Source organism: Rhipicephalus sanguineus, chromosome 4 (genome assembly GCF_013339695.2).
Source record: "Rhipicephalus sanguineus isolate Rsan-2018 chromosome 4, BIME_Rsan_1.4, whole genome shotgun sequence".
Lineage (NCBI taxonomy): Eukaryota > Metazoa > Arthropoda > Arachnida > Ixodida > Ixodidae > Rhipicephalus > Rhipicephalus sanguineus.
Window position 1 is genome coordinate 117,355,306 of NC_051179.1, and position 17,624 is coordinate 117,372,929.

At 46.2% G+C, this 17,624-nt stretch overlaps 1 protein-coding gene across 1 annotated transcript in view; it reads right to left on the reverse strand.

Moving 5' to 3' along the window:
* Positions 1–1,997: 1,997 nt before the first annotated feature.
* The window catches only part of LOC119391546 (3 beta-hydroxysteroid dehydrogenase/Delta 5-->4-isomerase), a 56,854-nt gene continuing 41,227 nt past the window's right edge, over positions 1,998–17,624 (reverse strand). Inside the window, exons 3-6 of the mRNA XM_049415319.1 lie at positions 13,973–14,137; positions 11,575–11,751; positions 7,535–7,671; positions 1,998–2,469 (exon numbers count right to left, since the gene is read on the reverse strand). Of these exons, the coding sequence (XP_049271276.1) occupies positions 2,059–2,469; positions 7,535–7,671; positions 11,575–11,751; positions 13,973–14,137 (890 nt within the window). The 3' untranslated portion in view covers positions 1,998–2,058. The remainder of the gene's footprint in view (positions 2,470–7,534; positions 7,672–11,574; positions 11,752–13,972; positions 14,138–17,624) is intronic.

A 17,624-nucleotide genomic window follows, 5' to 3' on the forward strand; every position in this document is an offset into this window, starting at 1 on the left:
TATTTGTCGTCTGGTCAGACATAGAACAGCTTTTTTTTTAATTTCATATGCTGCACTGAAAATTGCTGCATAATTGTGACAAAATTGTCGTGCGAAAGAAAATTCTTCAATGGAATCAGCTAGCTATAGACTTAATTGTAATTTATCAACTCTCCACCAGAAACAAATATCTAAGTTATATCTGTTGCAGTACCGAAACGCAGATAAATAGTTACATTGTTTACGAACGTTTTACGACAGTCATGCACGTACAATACTGATTTCGTTTTTGATCAATATATGAGAGATTGATCCGCTTCAGGTGCACAATTGTAGATGCTGCTGGATATTGTTCTTGATTCGCGAACCACATAATAGTGAGCAACAGTGTTTCGCTTTCTGACAATTCGCGACTTTCATGCATTTCGAAGAAAAGGTCATAGCAAGAGGCTCTACCGATGCGCCTTTCACAGATCTAAAGACTCGTTAGGAGTGGTGCTTTGTTTCTAACAGCACAACACAAAATTGGGAGCATCGAAATAAACTCACCCATTCGTGCATGGTTCACGGGGCAGTGCCCGCAGTAGGAGCACCAGGCAAATGATGTGGCACGCCTGGTTCCCCTGGCTGGCGGCTGTACGCGAGCAATCCAATCTGATGCACTCACACTCACATCGCACTCACACGTGCCATCATAACTGCACGCTCTTCTCTGAGTGCCGTTGACGTCGGTCGTGGTGTACATCCCTCGCAGCAGGGCCTGATCGGCACCGCCGAAACGTTGAAGCACGCCAAGACGATCGCGGGACCGAATTCTCAACGAAAACAGAGATCACGCAAGGAGCGGGCGCAAAAGAGACGGACACCGCTCGACGCGCATGGGAGAGAGAACTGTAGGGGGAATAAGTCAGCAGCGTGAGCAGGGAGAGAACGCGATCAAAGGTGAAAACTTCCTTCGCACGTTGAGTTTGTAGACGTCGCGGGCGTTGTTTGCGTGATAATACTGCGTATTCACGAGTACACAGAAACAAAGGCACGTCTACAATACGAACTTGTATACTTTAAACAAAAACGTTGCGAGGCGAACGAGGCAGCAGAGGCGACTGACGTAACTCGGCACGGCCGCTGTATTTTCAACGCACGTGCTTCGCACGTAGTAAGATATACGGTCGGCGAAGGTCGGCGAAGGCAATGCTAGCGCAAGAGCCCAAGAGTGGCTTGGGCTCTGCGCATGCGCCTTGGCGGCTCGCAAGCTTCTTGGGTCCCCAAGCTCCCTGGCGCCCCAATTCTGAAACTCTCTTCTGTCTCGCCACTAATTAAGAAAAGACTCGTAAATTGGTCGTGGGAGGCGTGACTCTCCGAACTGGACTTGGGAAGCCGATTGGCGACCCTTGACCAGACTCGGCGACCCGCACTTCTCAGTGGGGCCCTGGACGAGGGGCGCCACCTACAGTAACCAAGGAGCCTTATGCGTATTAAAGTTGTTTCTTTCTCCCCTATCTTATCCGTGTCTTTGTTCGCCAGTACAGTGTTTGCCAGTGTTTATTTTAGCCGCAACATTAGTTTGGTCCACAACCCTTGAAAGCATTTCAAGAAACATTTTACATTCTTGTTACAAGCACATTACCAACCGCTATTACACGAGAACAAATCCTGAGCAGTTTGTGTGAGCCAGGAATATTAATAATATTACTTATAATTTCCGGGGTTTTACGTGCCAATACCACGATATGATTATGAGGCGCACCGTAGTGATGGCAGGATTTCGTCGCCATCGAAATGAGGCCGCTTTGACCGTGTTGCTTGGCCCTGCATGCTCAGATACAACGGCTGGTTATGAATATTATTGCTTTATATCTTATATCTCGAGGCCACATTTCTTAGAGAATCAAAATACGGAAAAAATACAGCCAGTAACAGGAGCAAGTTTGAACTGATCCCCCAAAATTTTAATTTTGTATGTGCTTATGTGCACTCACATACAAATACACACGCGAACAGTATTAAGAGCGTTTACCCCCACCCGCCACTCCCCGAAAAGTATATATTCTGGCTATGTCCCTGCCTCTCGTAGAATGGTCACACTGCATCATAAAATGAACGCGACATTTTGACCGCCTCTTGTGGCGAATACTTGGGCCTCCAGGCTAGCACATCCTCGGCTTCGGACTTGTCGAAGACGGTCCCGCTGTATATGTACCGTATGTCCGAAGGTCTGAGCAGTATGGCTGCGCGGATGCCGGGAAACACCTTTGCGAGAAGCCTGGCAACGCCGGTGGTGCAGGCAGCGAATGTTAAAGCCACTGGGTAAGGCACGGCTTTGTCGGTGACGCGAATATCGTGTCCTGCCACCAATGGCGCCATAAAGGCGGCGCTATCGGTGGGCGTGTCGTCAGCGGCCACGATGCAGCGGCCGGAAAGCGTGGCGTCTTCGCACAAGGCATCCAGCGCGCGAATATGGATGGAGGCCGCATTGCCGGCGTAGATCGCCTGCAAAGAGTAAGCGAGAACAAATGGACAAATAATTGCGGCAGATCCCACGCATTGCGGGACTCCATGTTGAGCGAAGCAGTCATGCTGGAGCTGCTTGCGCCGCACGTTAAGCCAAGTCTTGGACTGGAGAGGCGCGCGGGCGAGGAACGCCCACGTGCTTTTCCAGTCTGGCTGTGGTCTTACGGGGCGGATCGACGCCTTTGTGTAACTTGAGTGGTTGTGTTCATACCGCGGGCTTACCAGGTACGATGACTTTATACACTGGCGTTGATAGGTGGATAGGCGATGGTCTGACGCAACGCCGGCACTCACGTTGCAGCTCAGAAGTCACTCTTGTCCAAACAAAGAATTAAGCAGTGTTCGTTCGCCTATTCCTGCGGGGACGAGCAACGCAAGGCTATAGCTTGTGAATTCATAGAACAAGGATACTCTTGTTCAGTTTATTGTAGGGATGTGAGCGTTTGTATGCAACATTAAAATCACCCATCCACGCAGTGTTCCGCAAAGATTTCTTTTGTCCTGCCTTGATATAGACTGCGAATAATTTGTGGCTCATACCCGCATACCATATGCCCTGCTATGCGGGTATGCGCCAAAAGTGAGTGACGGTGGGAAAGGGTTCCATGATGTACACGACAGGCGTGCCATCTTCTTCATGTCATCACCTGTCAATCATGTTCGTATTTGGGACGAGGAGTTACGGAGTCGCCCTGTATCGGGCGTGTCACGCTTGCGTGCCAGGTAGGACAACGCCTGCGCCCTCCTCATCGGTTTATCTGTCGCAACCTTAACGAAAATGCCAAACGGAAGCCCTCCTATAGATTTCTGTAAGCACGTTCGCAACGAGGGAAGTTTTAAATGCGAAGCATTTCTTAGCGAACCTCTGGCACTTTGAGCGTTTCTATCTACGTATCTATCTATCTATCTATCTATCTATCTATCTATCTATCTATCTATCTATCTATCTAGCCGCCTACGTCTGGGTGCTCTCATGATCGCCTCCTTAACTTGGTGTAGACCAAAATTTGCATGAGAGGGTAAGAGGATTTGACGAATATGACTGCCGGGTCATGACATAAATAACGTTAAAATCCTGTCGCGTAAGTCGTCAAACCCTTTCCACTAGACATGTGTGGCACATACCCGTTTACCGCGGGCCGCGGTGTACGGGTATGCGCCACAGGTGATTGACAGTTTATGTCTACCCAGGAACGGCTAGAACAGACATTCGTAACTTAAATGCTAGAGAGTTAAGTAAAACTAACATGGGAAGCGTTGACTCAGCGAATGGAAATAATGAAAATTAGGATCCCAGCAGGAATCGAACCCAAGCATTCTGCGTGGCAATCAGGTATTCGACCACTGAGCCACGCCAGGTCTATAAATTGGTTTGGAAAAACAGCCTACGCAGGCGTAATGGTGGTGCAACATCAATTGTGGTTGTGGTGCTGGCTATCTAATTTTACAAGAAAGCAATAAACGCTACATGATACTCCTACGATGTGTACTCCTACGATACGGGCGTCATATCAGATTGACGTCTGTAGTTCCAGTGTTGGCTCCGATTTTATAGCAGTCTAATAAACATTTCGTTTGTATTCCTATGATTCAGCAAGCTATATTGAAGCATTGCTCGACCCCGGAGGAATACATTAACGAAAGTTACATATGATATCCACATCACCGCATCGTAAAGTGCACTTCGTCCACCAGAACGATGAAGTGTCCTCTTCATTTCTTAAGAGGCTGGGCGATGGCCTCATGATGACCGAGGATGATGTCAGATTGATTGACAGCCATTTGTAGACTAGGCTACGTAGGCCACATACGCCCAGGTAGTCTACGAATAGGGAAAAAAACATCCACTGATGTTGGTGTACGTAGCACTATCCAGGCCTACCAGCCTCGACGGCTTATGCCTAACTAACGCGAAAGATGGCTTCAGGTTCCGACATGTCGCCGGCTTTGTTGACAGACAATTTGTCGACGAAATGACCGAGGCAACCGCGAATTCCAACAGCTCTACTATACCACATAATTCAATACACATGGACCCCTCTTCACCACGATCACGACCGGATCCTATAACAAGTCATGACCAGCTGCTGGTGCTCACTGATCACGGTGATGATGCCCTCGTTCAAGAAATGTCAAGAACTTCTTGCACACATGCACACGGGTTCGTGAAACGCGCGTGCGTTCTCGGGACACGTATAAACACTACATATCAGCTTACCGCTTCTGGTGTTGGTAATACCCACGTTGTCACTGGCAGCGTTACCCAACCGTAAACAACTGCTTATATAACCCATATGCAGCTCTTCAACATTATATGTGTGCGTATAAAATATATACAAATCTTTAGCGTCATTTTGTAACGTGTCGCTCAGTAAAATAAGTTACGCCAGTCACCTACCCGCCGCATGCTTCGCATAACATCGACTCCCACGGTACGTGGGATCTGCCGAAGTTTTAAAGTCAGAATAGGAATCTTCGACAAAGAGAAAGCCTACAATTGTTTACATGCGCTACTTGTTCACAGAATACGCACAGTGGCCTCAGATTGCACGCGGTCGCCGCGGAGGGCTATTCCCAAACCTTCTTATAGAGTAAAAGGCAGGCACTCGAGAAGGGCATATTCCTCTGTGACATATGCCCGTAAATTAGGCTGTATGTAAAATTAAATGGAGTACACGAGAATGAAGCCTTAATGAGAGGTCGCGTGGCCGTAGCGTATGGACATTTAACTGTGCACAAACAACCGTTGTCGCTTGGACGTTCGAGAATAATTTCTTTAAAACTTTAGGGACTTCCGTACCTACGTCGATTGTGTGTGCCATCAGGGTGACTACTTTGTTTCTTCTAAATACCTGGACGTTCCGTTATCATTATTTCTCGCGCGGCTTCGCACTGTATCTTTATCAATCTCCAAAGCGGCGGAGAATTTCACGCTGTTTCTTTTTTTAGAGCCAGTACAATCATTGGGTGGGGGCAAAGACGAGCACGAGGCTTTTTTTGAACATGATTATTACAGCTCCCTTTCCAATCTGGCGAACTGCCAGTATCTATGGCGTGAAAACATTCATAGAACAAAGCTTAAGACCGCAGTCTTCGCGACTGCTGTTAAAGGTGAAGCAGACTACTAGGTGAGACATGCGGAATCATGCAACGGGAAGGTGATTAAGTATCACATAGCAAGTTCGCTGAACTAGTTTCCCAAAAGACTGCATGCAGTAGACAAGGACCTCCATAAGCTAGCAATCGCAGTTAAAAAGAGAGAAGTTATTGCAGCAACTAGCTTGTAGCTTCGGAGCGGGGCGAAAACAAGATGTAGAAAGTGCAATGAAAATTTTTCACGAAGAGTATTCTTTAGCGAGTTACCCAGCAATTAAGGTGGCAAAATCTTGTGCATACCGCAAAAAACGTGGCACCTTTCCGAGAGGAGTACATGCGACTCACCGGAAAACAAGTGGGTTTGGGATAGGCCTACTTCAATTTCGGAGCACATCAACCTAATTTTGGGGGCGATATGGAGGTGGGCAACATATGGTCCAGCTTGCGGGAGAAGAGTGCCATCAGTCGACCAACGTGTACAGGCTAGTGTCTCAGTGAGCGCTTTCTGCTACTCACCGAACATCGCAGCCTCACGGCGAAGGAGAAATCTTACTCGCAGAAGCGCTGGCTGCGCACGCGTGTTGTAGCCGATGGCTGTTTATCAGTTCTAAGTTTCGCAGTCCATTGCAAAAACCTGTAAAGTCTCACACCGAGCTCCGTTGCGTACGTCCAGCAATGAGGCGCCGAGCCCTGTCCTAACATAAAAGACGCCCTCGAAGACCGCGACTACATATTGTAGTGCTTTCAAGCGTCGTAAGAGTGCACTGGCTGCGGGAAAACCCTCCCCTCTTAATCAGAATTAGAGCGTAGGTGGCAATTTAAATTTCGTTTGCAGCTTACTTCGGCGCTCTCGAAGGAGACGACGCAGCCGCTGTGATCACATGATCCTCCGGAGCACGTCACGCCGACGGCTTTTCCAGTGGTAGGCCTCGCACCCAATAGACTCATACCTTCCTACCCAATTTTGGCATGTATATATGTATATACCAGGTTAAGGAGCCGATCACGAGAGCACCTAGACGTAAGCGGATAGATAGATAGATAGATAGATAGATAGATAGATAGATAGATAGATAGATAGATAGATAGATAGATAGATAGATAGATAGATAGATAGATAGATAGATAGATAGATAGATAGATAGATAGATAGATAGATAGATAGATAGATAGATAGATAGATAGATAAACTGTCAAAGTGCCTTTAGTTACCAAAGAAAATGCTTTGCGTGTAAAACTAAGCACATTTTTTGTAACACAATTCGTTTCTAAGGGGTAGTGCTGGCAGAAATGTGGCAGAACTTTGCACAACAACCTATTGTTTCTTGTCATGAGTAATTTGATTCTAAGATATCGTGCTGGTGCATGCAGTTTAAAATAGTTGGAAGGACAGGCAGTTCTATACTCACAAAATGTACATTAAACGTCAAATATCAGCCTTAAGCTGTTACTTTTCATCGCAGTAATTTTGTGTACATTTATTGCGCATAACTGTGCTGCAGCCTTTCAGCTACAAAGCTGAGAATAAATCAACTATGTTTTGTAATCAGCTGCCATCATCTACTTGCAGCTGCCGTGGCACGCAGGCTTGTGACACCAGTTTCGGGCCTGTCGCTATAGCGACACGCCCGAAACTGGTGTCTCTCTTTATACCCTTAAGTTAAGTATACTCTTTAAGTTTGTGTCAAGTGTTACATGTTGGCTACAAATCCTGCTCTTAATGAGACACTTTGCCAATTAAGGGCTTTTGTTGGTTTGCTGCTTCATTTGTAGACAGCAGACTCGCACGTCTAACCACAGCTCTATATTGCTCTATAATGCTCTTTGCGCCAGCCGATCTTCCATCCAGCACCTTCAACACGTCGTGCAGGCATGCAGCAATGAGAAACGACATATCTCGTCCATTTCTTGCCCCATTCACCGCTAAAAAAAACTGCGTTCCACTTACCGAAAACGTCTTTCCTGGCCTAAGCATGATCTTCCACGTTCTTCTGGACCACGTGATCATTTTCGGTATAAAAACTTGATCCAGCTCTCCGTAAAGGGGCAGCAGCCGAATGACGAAAGTGTGCAGCCGATGGAGCCCTGAAAAAATTGCCCGCTTAGTCTATCGTCGCATATCACGTGCACGAATGCAGCCCCGTGCATCCAGTTATTTAAAAACGTTCTAGTTCCTTCCCCCTGTTAACTTTACGCCAGCGAAATTCGTAATATATCCTATATATAGGAATATTACTTATCACTTTCATGTGCACGTCCATGGCCAGACAGGGAGCGCGTAAAACAACTATAAATATATTTAAAAAATTCATGCCACCCATACAGAGGAAGGCGCGGCAGAGAATAACGACGGATAACTAACTCTGGACACACACAAAAACAGAAAAGAAACAATGAGCAAAACATGCAAAAGTCACCAAACCTTACTTCCTGTGTAATGATTAGTAATAATAGTAATATCAAAATCAGATACGCTAAGGGGAAAGCGTGATAGAAATTGAGCGTGCTACATACATGCAGAATGCTTGTCTCGGAATATATCGACAGCCGAAGTATCCTAAGTATATGACTTTTAAAATGCAGAGCTCCGTAAAAAAATGAGGCAGTGTTGTGTGACATTTTTCTCAACAGAAAATGGTTCTAACAATGGAATAGTGACCAAGTACGGTAATATCGTCCCCAGCAGATTTATTACGACGAGTGTTAGTTTATCAAGCGGTATTTCGCAACCATCTCACTATTACTCAGTCCTTACAGATTTAGTCCTTCAGTAGGTTTCCCGCAGCGCCGATACGGCGAATTGTGCAGTTTTAGAGATAGCATACTTCAGACAGTAATAGTTGGTTTATTTCCATCTTTGCGGAGCGCACAAAATTGACAAGGCACACAAGAGGCAAACTCTTGTGTGCCTTGTCAATTTTGTGCGCTGCGCAAAGATGGATAAGTTCCAACTCGCCCGCCTATCAATCCTACTACTTGTTTATTTCCGTTTCTTCCCAACATAACTGCACTTGTCATTGTCCTCAACTACGTTTCTATTCCCTCAGCGTCCACAGTGTTACGGCAGTGGAGGTTCGCTTTAAAACTGGCAGCTCTGTCGGGATCCTTTAGCCGATGTATGGTGGGAATTTCTCCAACGGTGCATAGCGCGCGTGTGCTCAGGCAATTGCTTTAGCAGTGCCATAGGATACACGTAAAATGGCTCGAGATATTCGGGGCGTCTGCAAGTTTCTTTCCACGACACCGCTCGCGCGCATGTTTTTGCAAAACTTGTCGTGAATCACTTTATGCGGGTATACAGCCACCTATGCTATCAATGCAGCACACTATACCGCTAATGCGGGCTGGTAAACAACTCTGTTTCTTATGGAATTACACAATGAAGTGCTGTATTGAAGTACATGTCTTTAAATAATAAATTTAATGGCTCTCTGGAACCGCTTGGCCATTCGACGACAACAACCACAGTCAATGATTTCCGCAAGCTTCTCCATTTTTTTCTCTTTCTCTATCAATGTCTTCAGTGCAAAAACACTGTATGTGGCTGAAGACAGGTATCTATGCTGCGTTCATGCTTGTCCGCCTATTGCAGTGAAGCCTCCACGGCCTATCCCGAAATGAAACACGATTTCGGAGCAAGGTATTTTTGGTTCAAGTTAATTCGCTCTGATAAACCAGTTGTTAGCCTTCAGAAGCTTCACACGAGTTGTCCAACTCTGCTTCTTATCCTGATCTCGACTAAAATGTTACGGGCATCATCGGGGGCTCTCATCGCTATTGCACTCTTTTGCATCTTTCCATTACGTTTACAAACTTAAATGTATAATGTAACATGTCGCTCGGCAAAACCAAAATATAAACATGACACAGGACACATGATGAGGAACACCTCACATATATATAAATCACCTGGTGCTAGACAGCGTTCATAAGCTCTTAGCATTTACTCCTTCTACCCATCCCACGGCCATGTAACGGAACTTACCACCCTTGTTCTTAACAGGCCAGCATAATATACCCCAAGTGAACATGGCAAGTTTATGCGGAAGATTTCTATCGTTACGTCACCGCCTTGCACGATCGATAGCTTTTCCTTAAGAGCCGCTGTTCTGACCTCAGTTCTAGCGGCATCGGTTAAGATTGCAAGACGGCAGCAACCATATGCTGTAACTTTTAAGAAAATTCCGGCCAGTATTCACAATAAATGATTAGCCTACTTTAAGACTGGTAACAACAGCTTCTGGCCAATGGCAATGTTCGACCTGCAATAACGAAGGCTGATTGCCAATTATAAAGAGCACGTAGAAACGTTTTTGAATTTGCGCTGAGAAGCTGCCGCTCATAATTCAAGACAGTCCGCTGTCTGGGCGCCTAGAACATACGCAAATTTGCTTCTCGCGACACGTGGCCTCTTGTGAATATGAAACCTATGTAAATATCCTTGATTACCCGCAGATTGGGAGCATGAAAACGCACAGATTAAAAAAAAATTTCACCATCTCCCGCTAAAGGGGACCATGGCGCGATGCGAAGCCGGAGCACTTGCACGATCGCGTACCGTTGGCGTTCGTTGGCCATCCTAACGACCTCGGGAATGCTACCAACCTCGCGTCGTGGAACGTGAAGAGGAAGACTACGCGCGCCGTGTCTTCCCTCTAGCCTGGCCGTTAATTCAAACAGGGCAAGCAGGGAACGCGGTTGACAAGCGCGCGAGAGGGAGGCAGCGTAGGAGAAGAGAAAGAGGGTGAGGGGACGCACATGCGCTGGCGCTCATCGCGGCGCTGCGCAGCAGAGAATTTTGAACGCGGTTGACAGACGCGCGAGAGGGAGGCTGCGTAGGAGAGGAGAGAGGGGGGAGGGAACGCGCATGGGCTGGCGCTCATCGCGACGCTGCGCAGGAGAGAATTTCGGCATGTCGAGCCCGCATTTGAGAGGAGTCAGTCGAAGCAAGCGCAGGATTGAACGTGCGCAGCGCTCTACCACTTGAAGGAGAGGAGACTAGAGGAGGAGAGTAGCGCATGCGCCGCGAGAGCAGAACCAAGAACGCAGGAGAAGCGCAAGCAGGTGCTGGTAGAGAAGTGGGGAGAGTGACGCGGAGCTGTTGGAGAAAGGGAAAGAGGAAAGTTGCGCATGCGTAGTGTGAGTGCAGACTACCAGGCCGCGGGATATACCCCCGAGCAAGAGATGCTTCGCATCTAAAAAAAGGCCGGAACACCGAAGTATCTATGGTCACTTCACATTGGTGTTTTACCTTTTAACTGTAAAAATAATAAGTGTTAATGATAGGATGGTGTCACCTTGCGTAACCGGTTCATTGTGTGCCTCTACCCGTTGCGCGATCCTTTGTGATACTGCGTTGCATGACACCCAATCTTGGCGCAAATCTGCTTCATTACAAGGGTTCAAGTTTTGCTGGATATACGCACGCTTTTATTTTTGTGTGGTTTTGAAGTTCGATGCCGCTCCGAGGCTCACTGTGCGTGGTCCTACTTTGCAATATTCCAAATCTCACGCATGAACGAATTAGTAATAATAATATCTGGCGTTTAATGTCCTAAAACCACGATATGATTATGAGGGACGCCGTAGTGGAGGGCTGCGGAAATTTCGACCACCTGGGGTTTTTTACGTGCACCTAAATCTAAGTACACGGGCCTCTAACATCTTCGCCTCCATGAACGAATTAGTGTACCATCTGTTGTTTAGAAGGCAGCATAATGTACAAACTTGGGGTGACTGAATCATGGAATACTTGACGTTCTGAACGGCATCAATGATATACACATACTGATGGGCTAGTTGGTGGTCAGACATGGTACTGACGAAGCAGCGCACAAGACACATTTAGGGACACATGAAGCAGACGCAAACGCTTGTGTTTGCATCTTCTTCATGTGTGCGTGAATGCGTCTTTTCTGCGCCTCTTTAACAATGTCACGGTACACGTAAATGTTACTGCATTGGTTGTCGTCGGGCAAGCAAGCTCACCGTTCTTCAATAAGCACCCGCTGGCTTCAAGCACCATCTTTTCCGCTTGCGCTTTCGTCCTGGCGTACGGACCGTCGTAAGCTTGCCTGTTTCCATCCTGTATCACTCCGACGCTCCCGGTGTAGACGAGGTATGGCACGCTCTCTTCCACGCAAGCATCCACCACATTCCGTGTACCTGCGCAATAAGACAGCTAGAGAAGCTGTCCGCATGGTGATTGCGATCTACGGCTGAAGATACCGAATGGAACGCTGTAAGCTGTAATATAGGTACATCCAACACAATGGGTTCTTCACTTCTATTATTCTTTACATGTATGTGTTAAAAGTTAAGAGCTTGGTGGCAAATGTGCCTGAACTCCAAATCATGGCAAAGTAATTAGCAAAAAAAGAAAAGAAACACGTGATGATATTACAATATAACACAAACAAGAGAGAAGTTCAGGAGGAAATGGAGGCTTGCAGTGAAGAAAACATTGTTCAACAGGGGGTGTCGCCGTCGCCGAGGTTTCGCAAAACAACGCAAAATCCTTAATGTGGTGAACTAAAAAAAACAGCGGAAAACTAAATTAAAACATGCCGCAGTCGTATCGTCACGGAAAGACGAATTAAGAGGCTGATCATTGAAGCAGCCAAATTCCAGCATTGGATACTAATTTTGCAAGTACCAGATCCCTTTCTTTAACTGAAAAATAGCTGTCATTTCTTTCTGTCGCATAGGAATTGAATTTGATAGGACCACAGTGATCCATTTCATTCTGAGTGTTTTTTGGTTATAATATATTCAGCAAAATCTCGAATAGGTAGAAGACACGTAATATTTTTGCACGGCAGTTTTTGCGGCGAATGAGAGTCATGTATATATCATATGCATCTCCTGCCTGGCTGACGGTGCGATACCAAAAAGCCTTTATTATTTCTCCATGGATATAAACGTACACTACCACAGCTACCTGCAAAACGTCCCCGATGGGTGTAAAAGATACTCCCATCAGTCCATCGAAATGCTCCGTTCATTAAGGGAGTAAACTTTTTACTCCGTCTGACAGGAGTATATGGAACTCCCATCGGGAAATGCGCTAGAAGACAAGCAGTTTTGCTCCCATCTCGGCTAATATTCGCTCACGGTTTAGTGATTTGGTGCTTCCGCGGCAAGCCCAGCGTCACCTTGGCGCTCCCAAAAGTTCTGGCCACCTTCCTCTGGCTGTTTTCATGGAGCGGAACTGGTAGCAACTTTCATTTGTAAATAATGCGCGAACTTGCCGAGAAACAAATGAATTGCGTGTTTACCGCTCACGCGAGCCAGATGAAACTGCATCTCTTGCGACATTTGCCCAGAATTGCCTATTGAGGGTCCGGGAGAGAGGGAGGGGTGAATGTAACGAATGAGAAAACACGGTATTGACGGATATTTCATGAGATTAGGGTAATACAGCAATATACGTAGAGAGGAAGAGGAGGAAGACGAAGCCAAGACTTTAATCCGGATAATCGCGCTTTTCTCTCAGTACCTTATGCGCCCTTCACCATGTATGCGAGGCGGAAAAGGTGTCGCTATAGCCCTTATAACAATTCTGATTTCCTAGTACACATAGAAATACCTAACACGATAATATCACAGCCGGAGGTATGACAAGTCGAAAACCTCTTTATTGCATCACCTGCGTCATCCGTTGCAGGTACCGCTACTTTTACTTGCAAAATTCAGTGCAAACACGAACCTAGGTTGTTAGCCACCAGAAACACCCTTTATGCAACCACGGAGCCAGTAAATTGCTTTCTTTATGTGCACCATCCGTGCACTTGGTGCCCTTTGGGGAGTCTTTTTGTCAAATAACAATACAAGTCATCCGGCTCGCTTGCGTTTTTTTCTCAAAAAGAAGTTGGCGCTCACTAACTTCCTATCGGCATTCTATTGTATCATGCTGATTGTTAGTTAATTTGGTTTTTATGGCGCAAAAGCAGCTCAGGCCAGTGACAAGGTGTTAAATAGTGGGTCGTGATATGACGCAATTTTACAGCTTACTTAAAAAGCCACGTTCTTTAAGAAAGTGTAGCACGTCAGACAATGGTGCTAGAGGATGGTCTCCTAGAAGCAAAGTAGGGTGTAGAGGTAAGTGTTGTTTGTATAATTTGCTGAAGTACTTTTGTCTTTGCGTTTCAACGTCGGGGCATTGCACCCGTTTCGTTCATGACCTGGAACATCGGCAAGCGGGGCGTTGAAGCAGCGAAATAGCTTGCTCCAATGATGTAAGACAAAAATATGCGCCACACGGTACAACTGTCCTCAGAATGTAGATAAAACCGCACTGATTCACCCTAGTGTGTTTTTCTATGAGAAGATAGCAAGATAGGAGACTATCGGAAAGGCGGTGCGCCTGTGCGACTGCCGCACTTACCTTGGACGTTGACCTTTTCGAATGCCTCTGCATCCTCTACCACTGTCACAGGGACCATTGACGCGCAGTGAATCACCGCGTCGGCGCCGCTCACGGCTTCCCGGACGGCTTGGGCATCGCACAAGTTGGCCACCACGTGTCTCATCGTCTTGGATATTGGGTGCCCTGAGAATTGAAATACCGAGTTGACACATCCAGGAACGGCGCCTGATTGTTGATCACGTTGCTAGAATATTTCTGGAGGTTATTTATTTTTGAATAGAAACTCTTAAACAGGAGGTTTTTGATATTCTTATGCCTCTACTATATAGCACGGGGTTAGTCCTTTTCTCACATCACGTGTTTTTGGATGCGTGGTTCCCTTTTGTTCTTTAAGCAATATCTAAAATGATCACCAATGAAATGCAGCACAATAATGTTTTCTGAGCGATAATGTACTAAGCAGATGTGAATATTTGGAACGAAATCCTATACATTTTTGTATAATCAACAAAGTATTGATAAAGGAACGATTGGTGTATTATACTGCAACTTACGAATTGGAGCCGATGTCATCGAGAGTCATCATACCTGCTTGGAATAAATTCTGAATATAATGGGCACATTTTGAGAAATGCGTTCCGAAAGTCTACTACAATATGCATTATTGCTCTAATTCTTTCTAGCTTCATTTTACGAACAGGGGCTTTATTTCAAAGAAAAGTGAAGCAACAGCACATTTCTGCCGCAAGCAGAAATACAATTTTTACCGAACCGTTTAGGTACGCATGAAAATTTCTACCCAGATGTGTGTTTTGAAGTCGTAAGATTACATATATATGGTGCATAGTGAGAGAAGAAGTTAATAGTCATTATAAAATTTTGATAATTACTCACACGTGCATGTTAATTTCGACTGTGAATAATGTGTGACCCTTTTAGCAGCGGAACTTCTTAAAGGGACACTAAAGGCAAATCGTAATTTATGCCAGAGTGAAAGGTCAATGTTTGAGAACGTCTCAAACGACAATATTATGAACAGCAGTGCTCTACTAATCGAGAAATAATGGTAAATGTAGGACGTGATATGCGCCACCAGTGGGACATTTTGGAATGAGCCCGATGACGCCAGGACTCCGGAGTACAATTAGTCCCTAGTACTCATACTACTTATATTAAAAAATAACATTCCGTGCACTACAAGACGTCATAAAATGCTGCATGTACGTTTCTCTGATTTATGGAAAAAAGGACTTGGAGTTACCATGGTGAACGGCGCGGCTCGTTCAAAAGTTCCGTATTTGCCGGATGAACTCCGTTCACGACGCGATCGCGTCTCAGTGGTAGTTTCCGCTAGCCTAGTCGCATTCTCGTGGCTGTTTTCGCGAACCTCCCCTCTCCGCGCCTCAAAGCCTGTCGTCAGGCGCCTTCTGCACGACTAATCGGAGGGGATGAGCACCGGTCCTACGTGGATTACACGAGTGAAAGCTGCGTACGCAACGGCGGCCATACAACAGGCGACATTGCTATTACTAAACGAGGAATATGGACAAAGGAATCACATTTACACCGATGGCTCGGTCTCAGCCGACAGCTCCACAGCTGCTGTTGTTATCCCGGCCTTCCAAGAGACCATCAAGTTCAGAGTGTCCCACAAGACGACATAAACCGCAGCGGAGCTTGCCGCCTCACGTGCTGCTATTCTTTACATCGTGGATGCCCGGCCTCGTAAGTGGGTTTTCTTTTGCGACTCTAAAGGCATCCCTTCAGAGTCTGAAATCCACTTTACGACGCAGGGTGCACGAACAGTTACTGAACGAGACGACAGAAGTCATTCGCCAAGATTAGTCAAAGGGACATGACGTTATATTCCAATGGCTTCCAAGACATTGTGGCATTGTCGGTAACAATCATGGCTGATGATGCCGCCCGGTCGGCCCACGAGGACGCCCAGACAGCCCCATTGCCCTTGTCAAGAACTGACGTTGCAAAGGGCTTTGAATCGGTTGCTGACACAATGTGGCAAGCTTGGTTGAGCGACGCCAGTGTTAGAAACTGTCGCCTACAAAAACTAGACCCGTCGAGGAAGCTGCATATTCCATCGCACCTCTCTCGCTGTGACGCATCTTTACTGTGCCGCCTGTGGTTAAGAGTGGCTTTCAAGAAAGCATACTCCTTTCGCATAGGAATGGCAGACACCTCCAGGTGCGACTCATGCAACAGTGACGAGACGCTAAAACATCTGCTGTGTTTTAGGGGCGAAGCTCCTTATAGCGGCACCCGTTCGTTCCTCGTAGCGTAGTATGTAACCAGTCTTACGCTTTGACCTGCAAGGTGGTGCCGGTGGGAGGTATTTCCTGTGCGTTGTTGAACAATACAAAATTCGCAGCGTTAGCTAAAAGCCGACTTCTTCTGTCTCTCATTCCCATTAGCAGCCATTCTTTACCTCCAAGGTAGTGCCTGGTGAGATTTCTCCTGTGCGTGATTAAACAATAAAAATTTTGTTCAAAACGCCGTTGATAGATGAAATAAACCAACGAAAGACGCCAGATGTTTTGTAAAAGCAAAACGAAAGAACGCCAGATGTTTCTAAAGCAAAACGAAAAGACGCCAGCTGCTTAACGAAAGGCGCCAGATGTTTTCTAAGCAATGGTTTTCTAAACAATGAAAATTCACAGCGTACATGTAAAATTAAAGTGCGCTGCAAGTCGTCATAACTCATCGAACCTTTAGTATAGATGCGCCCGATCTCACGTCGGTGATGATGTACTGGGCAGAATTCACGGAAGATTCACGGTTTACCGATGAACCTCCGCAACTTCGCCCACTCATCATCATTCACTCCGTGGATATGCTGTGATTTTTTTTGTGATCGCTTTGTGAACGAACCCGACGTTCTTCGCGCGGCACTGAAGAAATTAGACTGCAACAAACCGTCTCGGAAGGGAAGATCGTTGGATCATGGCCGTACGCGTCGCAGGCCCGCAATGCGATGCGGGCTTTGATGCTATTCTTAAAATCAACCGGGTTAAGCTATCATTTATAGGCGTGCAATCGACAGGTGCACATTTACCTTGACAGCATAGGTCGGCAGAAAATGTGGAGCTCACTCAGACTCGCTCATGAAATTTATTTTGCCCTTGGTGCTCACTCCGACTCAGACTCACGAAACTTTTCCTCAACCGAATTCACTCGAACTCAGACTCAATGAAATTTATTTCAGCCGCACTCACTCGGACTCAAACTCACCAGAATATTACACACTCAGTCTCACGGCTCTATCTGAGTGTGAGTGAGTCGATTAATGAGTCCGTTAGCGCATAATTGACTTTATCGACCATGGTGTCAGTGCTCTTTCACACCAATATCTCGCATAATTGGTGCACTACTTGGCGCTTTTTGATCTGCTACCTTCAAATATGAGTTATGAGCGGCTGCAATCCAGTAAGGACATTTTTATTGAAAGAGATAACTCACACGAGATATTTTTCTCAAGAACTTCCTGTGAAATAGTTTGCTGGGGCAGGTCACGGTACCCCCCCCCCCTTGTAACTCATGCCTTTGATCAATAAATATTAAGCTGGCGTATGTACTCTAGGGCTTGAAGTATGTGTGAATCGACGGAAGTATAAACTTCAGACCGACATAAAGCTGATAGTAACGCTGAAGTGGT